Raw genomic sequence first — 18,288 nt, 5'->3', positions numbered from 1 at the left:
TAATGTATAATACATATCATATATAATAAATACAAGTTTCTTTGCATGAGGTAATATAAATTTTATCAAGGTTTGAATTTTCAAGCAGTATTTACCACTGGGAAACCGACAAAAACAGCGTTTCAAGTAGAGAAGTCATATTTACCTGATTTCCCACAGGGCTCGAACGCAGCATCAGACACAAAAAGTGTTTTCTGTAGAATTGTTCATCATTTGCAGGTCGATTTATCTGCTGAGACACGAGCTCAAACCCCAAACACTCAACACACAATATGAATATTTAGACACACACACATGCAAACACAATCTGATGCACTGTACACACACTGCACACATCACTGGAAGAACAACACACGTTTACACACTGAGCGCTCTGAGGGCACGACAGCTTTCAATCCACTGTGTGCTGCTATCAGGCCGAAATGTGATTCCTCACCTTTATTCTTATTCATTTTTAATTTTTTTTTACAGCCCCCTTCATTCTCATTGTGATTCCAAAGGCAGAGCTTATCTTAAATTAACACCAGCACCGTGATATCCTTTGAGAATACCGACCAGATATTACAGCGTGCCTGGGATGGGCTCAGCGACGTGGAGAACATTCAGAATGAGCGGGATGGAAATGCTAAACAGCCGAGGCGGCGGGCAGGAAACGCCTCCTTCTTCTTTTACAGCTGCATCAGGCGTCAACAGTTTCAAGGCCACAGAAGTTTTTTTTTTCTTCTTTAAACAGTTTTTCCTTCTTCTCATCTCCATCATCTCCACTCTTTTCGTGACTGAAGTGGGTTTATCGAGTGAAATCAGCCAAGGCTCAGAGCGCTCACCTCACTTCACGGGATCAATCTGAACTGTGGATAGAGAGAACAGGAGGTCAGAAATGTTTGTAAGTTTAAGCACTGGATGAAATCGCACCAATAGTCTGTTTACTTCAGCGCAAACCAGAGTGGAATATGTTTCATTTGTTGTAGTTTTCTGCCTTGTTCACTGAGATTCACACTGACAGGTTTGAGTAAACACATTGTTGAGAGGCTAAGGTCATGAGTAATCATTATAAAGACTTCCCTATACCAGCAGGTTTGTAACTGATAAGGAATGATTCATAAAAGGTTTATAAGCTCTAAGTAATTACTTTATTAAAGCAACACTATGTGACCTTTGCTGAGCATTGGCTAGTTGTAATTACAGCACTCTGCATTAAATTCTGGGCTCTGCGTCCAAGCGGTAATAGGTACTGGAAGCAGCATAAACTGAAAACAAAGCTTATCAATCACTACAGATAACAAACATAAAATTAACTGATGGGGTTGATAAAGTAAATAAAGAATTACCGAGCTAGCTTCTTCTTAGCTAGCTGAAGACCCAGAGTTGGTGGTGTGCAATGAGGTGCTGCACAGCGTTACACACTTCTTGCAAGCGATTGTATTTGCTAACCCCAAGTTATATAGCGCAAGAATAGAGCAGAAAGCAAATTGGTGACAAGAGTTGGGTCTATGGCTACGGCCCAGAAACCAAACAGCAGTCTTCGCCTGATCAAAGATGGCCCGTCCAGTCAGGAGCGTGACCAAGAGCGTGCTAGCCGCTTTCTTCAACATTCGCGGGGTTATACATCATGAATTGCGTAGGACTGTCAACGGCGAGTTGTTCTGCACTGTTTTGAGGCGTATGACAGAGAACATTTGGTGCAAACATCCTTAACTGTAGCGCAATAGCAACTGGGTGCTCCATCATGGCAAGAAGTGTTTTGGCCATACAAACACAGTCGTTGCCCAAAACCTGCCCTACATGCAGGATTCACCTACTTGCAACTACTTCCTCTTCCCCAAAATGAAGTTTCAGATGGTGCTTAAAGCTCTTACTGAACAGGACTTCCAGGGTGGGGTTCAAAGCCTGGCAGGAGCAGTGTATTGCGTCAAATGGTGACTACTTCGAAGGGAATGGAATACAAATGTAAATCAGGTGCAGGTTTTGCTTGTCATAGGCGCAGTCTTGTTCTTTAGGTGCATGTGGACCACATTAGTACAAACAGAACCACACAGACAGTGAAGAGCACAGGGTGTACCCTTTGAAAAAGGCTGTGTTTTATTGAAATACAGCAGACATCAACAGGTTGTTTTGCTGACCTGGGCAACAGAAACAGAGCTTGAATACTTTTCAAATAACAAAAAACAAAAATCGATGGCTATTTTTGTCATTTTAAGTCATAAAAACTCCCCAAAGACACTTTTAACTGTGTGGTCCAAACTGAGGAAACGCAGCCTCACTCTGGGCCACAAGTGGATGAACAAAAGCGCCTTTGTCATGTTGAAAACTAAACGAAAACAATCTTGTGTCACACTTTGGGTTCTGACTTAGACTTTGAAAAATGCTGGTATACAAAGTTAAAAATCAAATACGCCTCGAGTACTGGAGGGAAGATTTGAAACAGTGTTCAGGCCTGTTTTTGTGCCCAGGGCTGGTTGTTTGATAGTAGCAGTAGTAGAAGAAGCAGAACCTCAGTTATGAAGCAGGGCTGGCCTCAACTCTCCTTAAAAAGACATTTAAGTGCACCTGGTTTCCCCAGTAATAAAAAAATTTAACTGTCCTACATGGACAAAGAAACTTTTCAGCTTAAACATGAGTCTAAGTTGTCTAATAGGGGATTTTTGTGGATTGTGGTTGGGATGTTCTCTACCTTTCTTATAATTTTTACTAAATATTACACTTCAGCTATTGATTTGCTTTCATTCTAGAGACAGTTTGATTTGAAAGTGCAGTTTGTGAAGACCCTGTCCGTACCTACAGCATGTTGATTTGCATTTGTTTAAATCCAGCATTACAGCCCTAACACTTTTTTGGGGAACATCAACCTTACCAGAGTGATTCAGTTCTTTTGCATAAGTCATGTCTTGATTGTCTAAATCTTTTAAAACTCCTTTTCAGGCTTTTAAAGTGACTTTGAATATGAAAACAGAACAAAGCAAAAAAAACAATCAAAACTTTCACCCCTGACAACAGGTATTTCTACATTTTTTGTTCTTGTTTGTCTAAGTGCCAAAGCGCAATTAAAACACTGACGACAGCTGAGGCTGAGGACGGATAAAGACCCCTGAAGTTTACTTGACAGTCAAGGATGGATCACACAAGGAGGGGATTTTCTTTTCTCCACGCAGTGCTGCAGTTTGTAGTACAAATGACCTTGTGTAGTTACAGCTGGGAATAAATCAAGGATGTAATATGGTAAGTGTGAAACTTTGGAACTTAGTATTGCTCATAAAACCTTGCCTTGATTTATATTTTTGCTTTAGCTGTTTTTTTTTTTTTTTGTCTTTTTTTGCTTTAGCTGCTTTAGACATGTTTGAACTAAAAGGAGAAGGAATAAAAACAGTTCAGATCTGTAGATCAATCATAAAAGTTGCATTGACAGAGTTCTCAAGATGTTATTTCTGAGTTCCTGGAGCAGCAAATCAACCATCCATCCATCCATTATCTAAACTGGTAATCTTTTAAGGGTTGTGAGGGGGCTGGAGCCAATCCCAACTGACACTGGGCGAGAGGTGAGGTGCACCCTGGACAGGTTGCCAGTCTATCACAGGGCTGACAACCATTCAACCATTCACAGTCGCATTCACACCTATGGTGTGATTTAGAGTCACCAATTAACCTGCATGTCATGAGGAAACTGGAGGAAACCATCTGTACAATCAGAGTAAACTTCAGGGTCCAATAAGTGGTCCAGCCTCGATGCCGTCGCACAGTTTCTAAAAATCAGAACCTCGCTTGTCTTTCTTGAAACGTGCCTTAATTGCATGAAAATCTTTTTTGGGGGAAATCAGGTGCACGAAACATTTAAATCTCAACATGAGAAAACATGAGCAAGTTTAAATGAAACAAAGGAAGGACTCGTGCACACTAGCTGTACTGTAGATCTTGTGTTGTTGTAGTGTGAATAAATCTGGAGGGTTTCATCCAACAAGTTCATTCAAAAACTGCGACTGTGAAAGTGGCGCAGTGAAATTAATCCGATGTTTCAACTTCTGTATCGTAACTGTCTGAGAACCAGCAGAGCAAATTTATGTGAATCCGTGGCAATTTAATTGAAATCACTATTTTTCCTTTGAATTTTAGCAGTTTTAAATGCTGGTGTGAGCGAGCCTTTAACAAACAAAGACAATCTGAAGTAAAGGGCTCAAGACAGTTAAAGAGCAGCCATTTTGTTTGGTCACGTGTCACAGTTTTTGGATGACAGACATCTAACCTCTTCTCTCCTGTTGTTCAGCTACTTTTTAAGACAGATTTTCTTCCAAATCAGTACCTTCCAGACAAGAGGAAACATATAGCTTTTTGTTCTGTGGCCACAAGCAGCTGGTTCAAAATTTATGTCATAATAACTATAACAATAATAATAATAACAAGACCTCTGACAGATGTTTGCCGTTAAGGAGACTCTTTCCCTAGTGTGCTCGACTCTTTCCTCTTCAAACATTCAGACAGTAAACCCACAACATTTACTTTAACTCCCCAAAAGCAAATACATTCAATCATTCATCAGAAAAATATTCAATTAAAACTATACACTTGCAAAAATAAGTCTCTTGGAAGCTTTCTAAGGCTGAGCGTCCACCAGGAGCCTCTCCGAACGGCGCTGCTTTCTCTTTAGGGTTTTTGCAGAAGAAGAGCGTGCAGCAGCGCGACGGAGAAGCTTTTAGTGACGATGAACGCTACGAGATTAAAAAACTATGAAGACTTTAAGCGAAGAAAACAAGCATTTCAATCGACTCATACCGACAGCCAGGGGCTTCCTGTGAAAACCTCAGACTGCCACCAATCAGTCGCCCAGTGGACGGAGTTGAAAACCCTCCCCCTGTTGTTGTTGTGTGTTTGTTGAGGCCAGCCCTGGTATGCATTTGTAAATACAGTATTTCAGATATATGTAGTCTTATCATCTTTAAATCTGACCAGGACACTACAGCGGCAGAACCAATACATAAAGAAGCTCATATTTTGTTTTTACTATTATTCTTTTTTGTCGGAATGGAACTAGTTTCAACTAAGCCTACCAAGCCAACATGTAGTTATGTATTGAATAAAAGGCTATTTATCTTTTTTTGTTTGTTTTTGTTTATTACAGGTGTGTATGATGGTGTGCAGGACGACAAAGAGAGAGAGAGAGTGAAAGAAAGAGAAAAAAACAATCAAAGGAGAAGGGAAACAAAAGAAAGGAAAAAAAGACGAGAGAGACAGAGACAAAGAAAGGATGAAAAGTAAGAGAAGGGACAAAGTGATAGAGCGAGGAAGAGAAACAGAGAGAAAAAAGAGAGAGATTAAAGTATGATTCAGGCAGCATGATTCTGGATTGTGGGTTTTTACTGTCAAGAGTGTGTGTTGTGAGATCGTTACCATTGAATCCTTCTGCGTTCGCCACCATTTTGACAGTTTTTCAACTGCTCGTTTTTTTTTGTTGTTATTTTTTTCATGTTGTTGTTGTTGTTTGTTTGTTCCTTATCGGTTTAAAACAAAGATCCACGACAGTCACTTGGTCATACAAGCATGTTCGTCGGAACAAGAAGTGCAGATTGGCTTAAGTTTCTTTTTTTCTGTGTTTTTTTTTCCTTTGCTTTTCTTCAAAAAAGGGTTCCAGACAGAGTGGCTACAATAATAATAATAATAATATAATAATATAATAATAGCACTTGACTTCACTTCAGCACAGTAAAAAAAAGAAAAAAGAAAAAAGGTCCAAAGGTGCTTTTTTTGTGTTTTGTTTTTTAAATCTGATTTGATGTGAAGCGAAGTCCCCCCTCTTCCTCACTCCTCCTCCTCCTCCTCCTCCTCCCACCTCTCCTCTCCTCTCAGCGGGGAAGTGGCGGGCGGAAGTCCAGTGCCGGTGAGATGAAGAGGAAGTGACTGAAGTATTGCCAACTGGTCTGTCTTTTTTTTTTGTTTTGTTTTGTTTTGTTTTTTTGTAGTGGTTCCACTCTGGTTCAGTACAAAAAGAGAAAGAGAGATGGAGAAAGAAAAGAAAAAAAAACGTTGCATGCATGCACGCATACCACTGCTGGCACCGTTTTTTTTAAAAGTCCATCAACATAAAAAAAATAAAAGAAGAAGGAAAAAAGAGCCGAGAAAAATCGAGTGAGAGAAGAAAAAAAAAACAAGGAGGGTTTCGGGGGGACAAGTTGCTCCCATTTTACAAAATGTAACAAAATTTTTCCCGCAAAATTTTACAAATCTGTAGCAATACAGGAAAAACAAAACAAACAAACAAACAAACAAACATATATATCCTATTTACATCAAGAAGAAGAAGAACCCTTTTTTTTTTTTTTCAAAAGTGTAGTGAGAATGCAGCAGATCCCAGCTTTGGCACTCGGCGTTTGTGTTTGTTTTTTTTTTTCTTGTTTGTTTGTTTGTTTTAAATCCACCCTGTTCATCGGTCCGTCAGTCCGTCGGTGTGTACAGTCAGACTGCTGCTGCAGGCACACATTCAGTGCTCCGGTTCACCCTCCTACTCGCATCTCCACGGCAACACAGGTCATGCACAACATCACCTCAGCCACAAATGTCCGTCCAATCTGTCCGTCCGAGTTCACGACCCGCTAATCCCCCTCCCACGAGATGGACGCTGCTTCCTCCACAGTGACTTCAGGGTTTTAGGGCCGAAACAGTAAAGTGCTGATAATGGATCGAGTTTCCTTTTAAAGGGGAAGTTTAGAATGACAGGAAACACAGATCATTAAACCAAAACAGGCTTCCTTCTGAGGGGAAGGTTCGGAAAGGTATGAACCTTTTGAATCATTAATCAAACTCCCACTTAAAGGGAATGTTTAAGTTTCCCCTTTATCAATAACAAATCCTCCTCTTAAAGGGAAGTTACACAAATCAAACCCTTTGTTTCAGTCCAAATTCAGCGCAAAATTTTAATTGGATTTTGAAGAAATTGGCACTAATTCACCAGTCGATGCCGTTAAATCTGACACTGGATGTTTAAGTCACATGATCCATGTAATTCGGCATTTACTCACAAAGTCTGTTTTCATTTCACTTTGGCAAATTTATCTTCATCGATACATCAACCTTTCGACCCAGGTTTTTTTAAATTCACAAATTGATACTGAGATACTAATCAATCCTCCTCTTAAAGGGAAGGTGTAGCATATCAGAAAATCATCTTCTTCTTCAACTTTACTAAACAAAGTGTAACTCAACACCAGGCTGAAAACCTGTATTTGCTGCCTCCTCTGGTTGAAAGTTTCAAGTCTGTGTCACTTCAGAGAACTGCCAGCATCGTGCTATTGCACCTGTAACCACACCCAGTAGTGACATCACAGCGTCCTGGAGTACACCTGTGTGTCACTGCAGCAAGGTGAGAAGTTACACCACTAGAGGTCAGCAAAAACACGATTTTCAGGGGGTTTTAAATTACTGTTTATAACTCCCTGTTAAAGGGACGTGAGCACACTAATCAAACATCCTCTTGAAGGGAGAGTTTAGGTCTGATCATTAATGAAGCACCTGTAAGTAAAGGGATGGTTCAGAGTTTTAAGAGAGACAGTAAATCATCTTAAAGACACAATTCAGCCATCGTCTTCTCCTGTCATGTGCAGTGCAGGTATTTGTAATGTCATGCCTCCTGCTGCTCCCACAATCCTGCTCGATGGCTGTTCTTACATTTAAAATGTATCAGTGCTATTGGTAGTCTGATTGGTCATATTACTTACATGTCTACATGGAATCTGAATCCACCCTGAGTCTAGTTCTGCTCGAGGTTTCTGCCTCTTAAAGGGAAGTTTTTCCACTCCACTGTCACCAACGTGATTTGGCGCTGAGTTGAGTTGCATTGTGGGTAATGTAGGCACCAGGTTTTGAGGAAGACACATGCACCAAATTAAAGTGAGTTTGACAGTGTTAAAAGAGTGCAACGCTCTATTAGTGTTGTACCTTTTTAAGCTCCTTGTGTGCACAGTCAACATCAGTACACTGCGTACTGCTGTGTAATACGAAAGTGGGACACTGAGGAAATGTTCAGGAACCAGCATCTTTTATCATAAACTTGAGCGAAGGCTGATGTTAAAGGGGAAGTGTTTTCTTACTTTTGTTTGATTGTTGTGTGTCTGTGATACACACAAAATCTCCTCTAATAAAACTGTTTGGACTTTGACTGCGGGATGTTTGGGGATTACAGGGACCAGTGCCACAAACCAATCCACCTCTTTTAAAGGAATTTTTGGAGGATTTTTAAGAACCATGTCCTGCTGAAAAAAGTCAAATTCCACCTTAAAAGGAAGCCTCAGCATGTCCAGAACCCTGTCATACATTTGATCACTTGTTTACAGCATTTTAGAAATCCTCTCCTCCACCTATAAGCTGCATCTTATTCAGGGTGAAGATTTGCTCCTGTATTGTATTGTAATACCATTGTAAAACTCACATCACTGTGAAAAATGAAAAGAAAACAGCAATTTGAGATTCAATGTGAGAGTGGGCAAATTTCAATTATCTTCACAGACCGTGACCCTGAATTTCTCCTTGCGCTCTTCAGATTTCAAACCTGGGGAGCGTGTTTTGCGGCTCGCCAAAATAAAAACCTGCCACCCCAGAGCCCCCCGTCTTATTTAAACTCATCTTTTTTGTTGTGAACGTCACATCTGTGGAGGGGTTACTCCAGGTTGAGAACACTGATGAGATTACCTCCGACATGACATGAGGAGGATGTTGTGCGTGATCTGCAGTGCGACAATCAAAAGATAAAAATCAGTAAAAAATAAAAAAAAGGAAGGAAAAAAATACAATATCTGATAATTAAAAAAACTCTTCTTTTGTTGCTCCATTCTTCGTTTTCTTTCCTTCTGTATGTTTCCAGCAGCAGCGGCGGCAATGGCGGCAAATCCTATTCGCACCTGAAACGGACAGAGGAGAGAAGAGAGGGGAGGAAAAAATATATTAAAAACTGTCTCCTGGCACAAGAGAAACGTCAGTTTCACAAGAACTCAGATCATTCCCACTGAAAAAGAAAGAAACAAAAACAGAAAAAAAACAAAAGAGAGGGGGATTAAAAAGCAATTGTTGTGCCAGGAGCCGGTGTTCCCGGTCGCCTGGTGCTGCTGGGAACTGGGACACGTTGTGAAATAACGGCTTTCTCATCGACGGCGGGACCTGACCGGCCGGCGCTCTCTCTTCTAATCCATGTAAGAGGGAAACTGTGTTAAAGTTGTGTTTTGTGTGGAAGTGATTAAACGAGGCTCACAGTTGCTGTGATTACAGAGACAGGACAATGGACAGTAAAACACACACAAAAAGACACAAACACACACACACACACACAGGTTCGTCCTCTGCATGATAACTACTGTAAAGAGGCCGAGGTCTTTATTTATGTCGACTGCAGAGAACCAGGTCTTCATTCCTAATTTCTGCTGATATTTGAATAAAAAACCTTTCTGTTTTCTGATGTGCTGCTGTTTTAATGCAAAATAAAGTGGCTATAATCAATATTTTATAACAACATAACAGAACAATGTGACCATGTGAAAAGAGTTTGTTGCACTCAGAGCTTCATAGTGAATTTCAGCTCATGGAACCACAGCTTTACTGTTCTGGTTCACCCTCTCAGCTCTCACTGCGTCGTTTTTGGCCACAGCAGGCAGCTGTTGTCAGAGGAAACATCTGTAAAAAGCCTCTGTCCTCTACCTGCTCTGCAGCAAACAGCAGACAGACTCAGTCAGAGAGCAGCTGGTGAACACAGTGCAGCATTTAGCAGATAAAGAGCCAGAGATTTAACTCAGGAGGTGGAGGAGGCCAAACACAGAGCTAAAAGAGAGGGAGTACTGGACTTATACAGCCAAGACGGAAACAAATGAAGGGTCATGCTCTGATATAGCACGATCCCTGTGAAGAAGGGGCTTTTATGAACTTAAAACATCAGCTACTGCAGGTTTAAAATAAAACCATGAGTGTTCATCAGTGTTTGAAACTGAAACTACAGATAAACTCTCTGTTCACATAAAAAACAAAAAGGCAAAACTGTAAAACCAAAAGACTGAACATTTCTAAAGAGAACATTTACTGTGCTTCCTCTAGTAAAAGTCAGTATTTAAATGAAGTCCCTGCATCCACATATATTCATTATAACAGCCATATCTACAGTATAACCACAGAGACATGTTATACTCACTATACTGTTGCACAGCTTTTTAATCACTGTTAAGCTGCTGTGAGTAAACCTCAACACTTCCAGCAGATGTTGCAAATCAAAAGCCTTCCAGGAAAAGAAGTCATAAGAAGGAAGTATTTAGTCACACATTATAATGAAGCTTGGTCAAAGTTCAATAAAGAAGGTCTTCAGTTATTTCTTCACTTTCCCACGCTGTCAAACGTCTCTACATTCACAAGTTCTGACATCACCACATCTTGACCAATCATCTTCCTGCTCACATTCCTTGAGCCAAGAGAGTTGTTCTGCTGCTCCAGCGAGTTTCAGTTTCAAAGACATTAAAGTTTGTTCTCCGCTCTAAAGAAAAAAATCCTCTGAGCTCGCTGTTGATGTTTTGAAACTCGGCGCGGTGATGAAATCATCAGCTCAAAGTTAAAGGAAAAAATGATCCATTTCTGTTCAGCTGGACAAGATGTGAGCAGCTGTTCAATCAGACACCGTTACACAACAGCTGATGAGCCAATATGGCTGACTGAGGGTAGGCTTCACTGTCTTCACATACACAAACAGAAGAATGCACAGATGGCCGAGGTCTAAAACCTCGAAATGCAACTGTATCTTAACACTTTTCCAAACTTTTCATAAACTTAAAATGAGAATTTCGTATTAATTTCAGGTGTTTCAGACACCTGAGGAGAAACCTGCTCAGAATGAAGTCAGCTATTTGGCCTAAAGGGCGTCTGACTCAAGTCCAAGTTCAGTTTTAATAATCCAGAAGATTTTCACTTGGTCAGGGGTGTAAAAGCAAACGCAAAGAGCACACAATATGAATAAAAAAATATACAATAAGACGACAGAAACACCTCTGACCATGACGCCTACGATTTAAGAGGTAATTCTTTGACTTAAGAAGAAAACAAACAAATACACAAACAGCCAAAAACCAAGATGATAATAATATGAGCCTGATTCAAACCTTTGATCCATCTGTTTTCAACAACTTGAGAGGACACAGGTACTGCAGGAAAACAAGTCAGATTAATGAAGCAACACTGGGATGCAGTCATCTTTGCTGAGGAGGTTTTCACTCCAGCTTGTTTGTTTCTTTCAGCAGCAAGTTTTAGTGAAATCTGGTTGAAAGTTCGTCCAAGTGTATTTTCCCAACAAACTTCTGAAACTCTGAACATCTTTGTTAAAACTTATCAAAATCACAGCCACCCCTGGCTACAGTCTGGCCAGCCCACACAGCCGGTTACAGTTCCCTCTGTAAACAGTGAAGATAGAATTTATCAGATGAAAGTAAGAACAGGAACAAAGGAACCAAACTGTAAAGAGATTCAGGTACAAAAGCTACAAGTACTGAAAGTAGCTAATAATGGCTGTTTCCCTCTTACTGCCTGCACATCCGCAAACCATCAGGGGCTTATTTTAGATACAAACTGTCTGACCATAAGTAAACTTCATAATAAACCTCTGTACAGCTCCATACCATGGAGAAAAAACTGAAAAAGCTTCGAATGTCTGTGTCACCTCTATGAAAACTATCTGCCTCAGCGCTCTGCAGTTTAATACACTGTTTATCTTTCTGTCTTTTGAGAGCATTACATTGACATTGCAGTTATGTTAAAAATAAAAAAACACAGGTTTGCAGCTTTGGTTGGTGATTTTATCTTTTAAAAAATTGGGGCAGAAAAAAATCCTTAAAAACCTGTTTTATTAAAACTGATGATACAAAATTAAAACAAATTCTGGTTTTTATTTTAAGACCGTGGTTACCTGGAAACAGGTAACTTCCATTGTCTGCTGTCTCTGTGTTTTACATTATAATGATGACAGGGAGGGAGAAGCACTGCAGCATTTTGGCAATTAAGCCTTCATCTATAAGCTACGACTGTTGATAAGTTATTATGGGACGCTGCGCCGCGCTCCGCTGATTAAATGAAGCCCCGAGCTGCTGTGATTAGTGAGACAGGACAAACTATTAAAACACACACACACACACACACGCTGCAGACATCATATCACATCAATTTGCGCTGCGGGAATTTGTTTTTGCTCCATCAGTCGTTACGACTCCATCGAATCTGGTTGATGCCATCGCTCTTCGTCTCTCTTTACTCGTATCATCTTGCTCCTCTGACCTCTGACCCCTTCAATGTGTAGATTAACAAAAAGAGGCATGCTTAAACTAAAACTTTAAGAGAAAAAAGACCTGGTAAAACATTAACCAGACATTTCATCTTTCTTTACATGAAAACAGGTTATTTGATGATTTATCTGCTCCATTCATTAAATTCTCCCTTTCATTTCTCTCTATATTCAAAATGTGTGAAAGCGTTTTTCGCAGCCACCTCTTGGTAATTAATGTCAGAGGTTTTATTCTCAATATTCTCAGCAGATGTTTTATCTACCATTTGCCTTGGCCTTCTCCCCAAAAGAGTAAAGCCGTGATTAATCCAGAATAATACTGGGGGGATGTATATTTTATTTTGATAATGTTTTGCTGAATAGTTGAATATCTTTGTCACGAGGTCTGATGAGGTCGTCTGCTGTTGAACTACGTCCACCTCAAGGTTGGACATGTTGTTCACTCTGAGAAGCTTCGCTGCTCACCATGGTTGTAACTGAGGTGCCATTTGCTAACATGGCTAAAAATACATCATTTATGCCTTCAGTGTGAAGCTGAAATGTAGAAATAATTTGGTTTTAAATAACTGGAATCAGTAAAAACACTCTGCTCTAAATCTGTTGGCACAGTTGGTCTGTTTTCATCACGGTTAACGTCTGAAGGCTTCCTCAGCCATATCTGAAGATCACATATTGAAATTTCAGAGAGTTTAACTTCGACTCCTGAACTGGAGCAGATTTTTCCATCAAGAGTGTTCGGTGGATTCCAGCATTCACCTGCCACAGTCAGTAATCTGTGAGCCAAACTGATCTGGAGAGCAGAATTCAGCCTCCAATAATAACTGGCACCTGAACTGAGCGTCTGGCAGAGCAGACGAGTGTGCGGCCGCAGTCGCAAACTGCCAGAGTTTAGATGGCAGCTCGTGTTAATTTATCATCCTGCTCACAAACTGAATCCCATCGACCGAAAAAAACCCAGCTCACACTGTCTCCTGCTACAAACATGAAGTGTTTCACAGGCTTAACTCTAACCCTTCACTGCTGCTGCTGCTGCTTCTGACATTAACTGGATGAAAGTGACAGTTTGATTCAGACTGCAACATGTCTGACATTAAAAGTTAAATTCTCTAATTTCTGTAAAGAGTGACCTCTATGCAAATACATCGCACTGATGTTGTGTTCAGTGTTTTTCAGTCTGATGTGTGGGATGGAGCAGAGAGGTGGAGAGTGGAGGAGTTTATGCGAGCAGCTGCAGCAGACTAAAGAAAACCTCCACAAAACTCCAGCAAATAAATAAACTCAATCTGTTTCTGCTGTGTTATTTTGTAGAGGAAGTGATATTACTTTGTTTTATATATATATCATATTATATATTTGACCAAAGCTGTGGATCTGGACCGTGTTCAGACTGTGTTGAATAAACGCAGCCTCTTCATTAACGTGATTGAACAGTTCAGCGGTGCAGGGAGGGTGCCGGCGCAGGTGGCGGGGTCATCTGGGTCGTCTGGGTGAATCTGGCTCCACTTCTGCTGGACCACAACACGACGTGACGTCATCTTTTTCGGTGCTGCAGTTTGTATGTTTAAATGTGTGCAAGCACAGAGTCGTGGTAGATCAAACTGTAATGTGTATATACACCGTATTTCTGCTCTTTTCCTTCCTGTCACCGTCTGTGTTTTGGTGTCCAATGAACCAGTGTTTCCCAACCTGTTTTTCTGTCTGACGTGCCCCCACTCCTTTTACCCATCCTTTACGCTAACTCACAGCCTTCTCAGGTTTTTTATTCTGCAGGTCTGCGCCCAACCCCGACCTTGGAGGACCAGTGGATCAGTGGACCAGCACCAAAACCAAGATGAGACTGTCCCAGAGCTGAGTCCTGTCCACCCTACTGTACAGGAAATATTTTAACCCAACACCATCTCCAACCAACATCTAATCAACCAAGCAAGACAACATGGCCACCATCGTCATGAGAGGACGACAGAAAGACATGCTTGCTCGTTCGTTTGAATAAGGCCGGAGCGGGCTGCCAATGCAGATGGCTCTGGCAAAAAAACACAAACAATAACAATAAAAGAAAAACAAAACAATGCTGGGTCGATCAACACAAAAAAAAAGCTGAACCTGTCTCAACTTTTGATGTTCAACACAAGGGTAGTTATAAGCCAAGTCTCTTTCAACAAACCTTATGGTGGTGCAACACTAAACACTGCAAATCAAAATGAGCTTTTTCTATTAGAAAATCAGATTTCTACATAATTTTGCCAACCTGAACTAAACTCCTGCTTCCAGTGTGCAACATACTCTCTCTCTTGTACTTATTGACATGATGTGATTTTGTTTTATTCAACACTGTTGGTCAAAACTCTTGTTTTATTTGACTATTGAACTTTTCTTTTTCTTCGTCTTCATTTTATTTTAATTTATTGTGCATATATTTTGTATTTTCACACTGTTTTTGCGTGTTAAACAAAGTAATTTAATGTTTTTGTGTTTGCACAGTAGCTCGCTTCAATAGACACATAAAGTATTTCTGAATTGAACAGAACTCAAAGTGTCCAAATGTCAGATTCAATCAGGAGAACAAAAAACATTATCAGACATCACTGCACTGACAGGAGGACTTCTATTTACAAAATCTACTGTTATTGTTGGTTATTCAAAATGCTGCATATTGATTATTGATTTTAGCTGTCAAGCGATGATTTTGAAGGCATCCAAAAGTAGTGACAATCTTTCAAAACTGACGATGTAAGAAGCTGAGTCTCCACCTTGTTTGCCTGTTTGTCTTGAGGAATTCATTTGAACAGATTCTATTTTGATAAGCGAAAAGCCGAGTGGAAACATTAAAACTTTCAATCTTCTGTCAGAACAGACAGTCGAGGGAAGAAGCAGCAGACTCTGTCGTCACACTTTGCCCCAGGCGGAGCCTTTTATCTATCAAACTTTACCACACCAGGGGGTCTGCTGCTATTTTTGGCCTCCAATAATATGTGTTTTTTTTTTCCTTCCTAAATTTTCCTGAAGTTTGTGTTTGTTGCTGAGCAGTTGTAGCCAAAACTCACACAGCTACACACACAGCCGGTGACTGGCTGGAGTAGTTTTGTTTGTTGCCTGGGATCGAGGTGTTGGCTTCAACACTAACAGACTGGGGAGCGGAGGGGGGAGGGGAGGGGAGGAGAGGGGGGACGCTGGGGACCGACAGGGGCCTCGCTGATTCAAATCACTTCATTGCTTTCTACATGTGAAAACCTGCAGCCACAGATTCAGTTTTACTGAACAGTCGACGTTACGATCAAATACAAACTAAGTTAAAGGCAGAAACTGGACAGATTTTGTTTGACAAGTGGCTCCATTTTTTCAGATATGAACAACAAATATAAAATATTTTTCTATAAATAAGAGTGGTGTTTATTATTTATGTCTGAATTTTTTTAAAAAAAATTAACTTGCAGTATGATTTTGGGGGGGCAGCATTAACATTTCTTTGTCTTTAACTTGCAGCAGAGTTAGGGTCAGAATCAAGGGTTAGGATTAAGTTAAGTTGCTTATTTCCACATCCAGCAGTCACAGAGCAACATGATAATTCATTCCCAGAGTGGTGTTTATGTGTTTATGTATAAGTCCAGTACTCCCTCTCTTTTAGCTCTCTTTTTGGTCTCCTCCACCTCCTGAGGGAAATCTCTGGCTCTTTATCTGCTAAATGCTGCACTGTGTTCACCAGCTGCTCTCTGACTGAGTCTGTCTGCTGTTTGCTGCAGAGCAGGTAGAGGACAGTAACTTTTTACAGCTGTTTCTCCAAAAACAGATGCCTGCTAACATCTGAAAATGACGCTATGAGAGCAGTGAGAGATGAGGTGAGACTGAGGGGAGCTGCAGATTCAGCTGATCATTTACTGTAGGTTCATTAATATGAGTGACCTCTTTGTCACATTACCACTTTAAAAGGTACCCCTGGGAGTTTTTGACCACTAATAGTGCTACAGAAACAGCACATTTACTGTGAGACACAGTCACAAGGCCCCTTTAAAATTCAGACACTTGCCTCTTTCAACACAGAAATGTCGCTATAATCACAGATGCCCCATTGAAAAACATAATTCAGACTTCTCTTAACTGCTTGAAACAAGGTCATTTGATATTTTTGACATTTTTGGAACACGTTTGAAGAAGTAATTAATCATTTAACTAAAACATAATTAACACTTGTATTGATAGTGAATGTCACTCAGATGGAGGTCTGACTGCAAGACAATACCTTTTTAACAGGTACAAAATATGTTAGTTTTGACATGAATTCATTTTCATTACATGTTTCTCTAAGGGCTTAACGACTGCTTTACTACTAATCGACAGCTTCATCACAAGACACAAAAGTGTAACATAACTCAGAGCCTGAAGTAGAGGTGAGTAAACCCAGGACAGACTCTCACCGTTTATCCAGTCAGCCTCCCAGACGTGTCCTCCGCCATCTTCCTCTCTCTGTCCAGGAGCAGCTCCCGTCCTCTCCTCGAGCGTCCGTCCTCCAGCCAGCTCCCGAACACCTCCCGGGCTCCTCCCATGACTCCCCCGTTCTGTCCCCCGTTCTTCAGCTCCGCCACGTTCTGCTGCCTCAGTCTGTCAGACCAGTCAGAGGTTAACATAACCCTCCATATAAACACTAATTAAAGTTATCCTGTTTTGTTTCTACCACAGGTGGCATCATGGAGCCACGTTTGATGAGTGGGTTCTTGCCTTGTTTGTATCTCCGGCTCTGAGACCAAAAACTGCGATACCAACATCCACAATCTTGTTTGCTGCAAAAATGATTATTCTGTTTAAAGTTAAACGTGTATATGTAAATATTACACATTACAATCTGTTTTCCAGTCTTCTGACTGAGGGTGTCATGTGACTATTTTGGTCCAATCATGATCAAGTGGTCACACCTGCAGTAAAGGTTTTGTTAGAGCTGAACCATGGATTTGGAGAATCCTCACATCCCTTGTTGATACCTTTGTTTATTTGTGATGTTCCTAAAAGATATATTTATGTTTAAAAGTGCTTCTTTTTATTACAGAATAAGACTTGTTAATGTTAATTGTTATAATTCTTTTAAACTATATAAAGATGTTCATGATGAACAGCAGCAGATACATTGTCTATTGAAACTGGAATTCTGAATATTTTTAATTACAATTCCCCTCAGGTTATCTACTAACCACTAAACCACCCACCAAGCAGTTAAATGCTGAAACAACACAATGAAGTCAACAAAGCTGACACTGATTTGATCCTAGCAGATAAAGGGACAAACAATCAGCAGAATGCCAAATAATTTCTGAAATCTCTTTCAAGGATATCTGCTTAACAGAAATGAGGAGAGCTGTCAATCACTTGGATATTTAAGTGACTGAGGTGATTTAACACAAGTGGAACATTTGTTTTTTTTAATTATAATGAGGAGAAACTGATACTCAAGAGTAATTTAACTTAATTTAATTTTGTAATGTGAAAGTAAAGTAAATCAACTGCAACAATCACGAAGTTGGCCATAGGTGACAAGCCTCAACTGTGTCTGTCAGGACTTTACTTTCTTGAAAAGAAGAAAAAAAAATGTTTATGAAATTAAAAAAGAACAATTGTAACTGTTGACTCCCAATTTAAATCCCACTGAGTCTTCAGCAATCATTCTATTTTCACCAAATGTACAGTTATCAAGCAGAATCAACCACTGTGGGCTATACCTTTGCATTGCTTTCCCATCATTATTTCTCTTATTGCATGTACATTGCATGTTACAGAGTTTATAAAAAAAAGAGCCAGGTGGATTTCAATGTGCCGCCAGTGCAGGTTCAAACTGTGGTGCTTTTCAAAGACTGAGCCTGAACCCAGAGCTGACTCATGGGAAGAATAAAACTCTTGCCCAAATTATTGTGGAGATATTGGTTTCCAACCTAATGGCTCTGTTATTTGACCAAAGGTGTCCCAAGCTCCTGGAATACAAGGCAGACTAAATAAAGTCCCGTTGATTCTTTCAGGTTAATGGCAAC

At 40.3% G+C, this 18,288-nt stretch overlaps 1 protein-coding gene across 1 annotated transcript in view; it reads right to left on the bottom strand.

Moving 5' to 3' along the window:
* Positions 1-2,056: 2,056 nt before the first annotated feature.
* LOC108887592 (zinc fingers and homeoboxes protein 2) overlaps positions 2,057-18,288 on the bottom strand; it is a 107,021-nt gene continuing 90,789 nt past the window's right edge. Inside the window, exons 4-5 of the mRNA XM_018683054.2 lie at positions 16,690-16,873; positions 2,057-8,876 (exon numbers count right to left, since the gene is read on the bottom strand). Coding sequence (XP_018538570.1) covers positions 16,693-16,873 — 181 coding nt within the window. The 3' untranslated portion in view covers positions 2,057-8,876; positions 16,690-16,692. The remainder of the gene's footprint in view (positions 8,877-16,689; positions 16,874-18,288) is intronic.

This window comes from Lates calcarifer, linkage group LG3, assembly GCF_001640805.2.
Source record: "Lates calcarifer isolate ASB-BC8 linkage group LG3, TLL_Latcal_v3, whole genome shotgun sequence".
In the NCBI taxonomy this organism is placed as follows: domain Eukaryota; kingdom Metazoa; phylum Chordata; class Actinopteri; family Centropomidae; genus Lates; species Lates calcarifer.
Note: the sequence above shows the minus strand (reverse complement) of the source record. Positions and strands in the feature narration are given on the sequence as shown.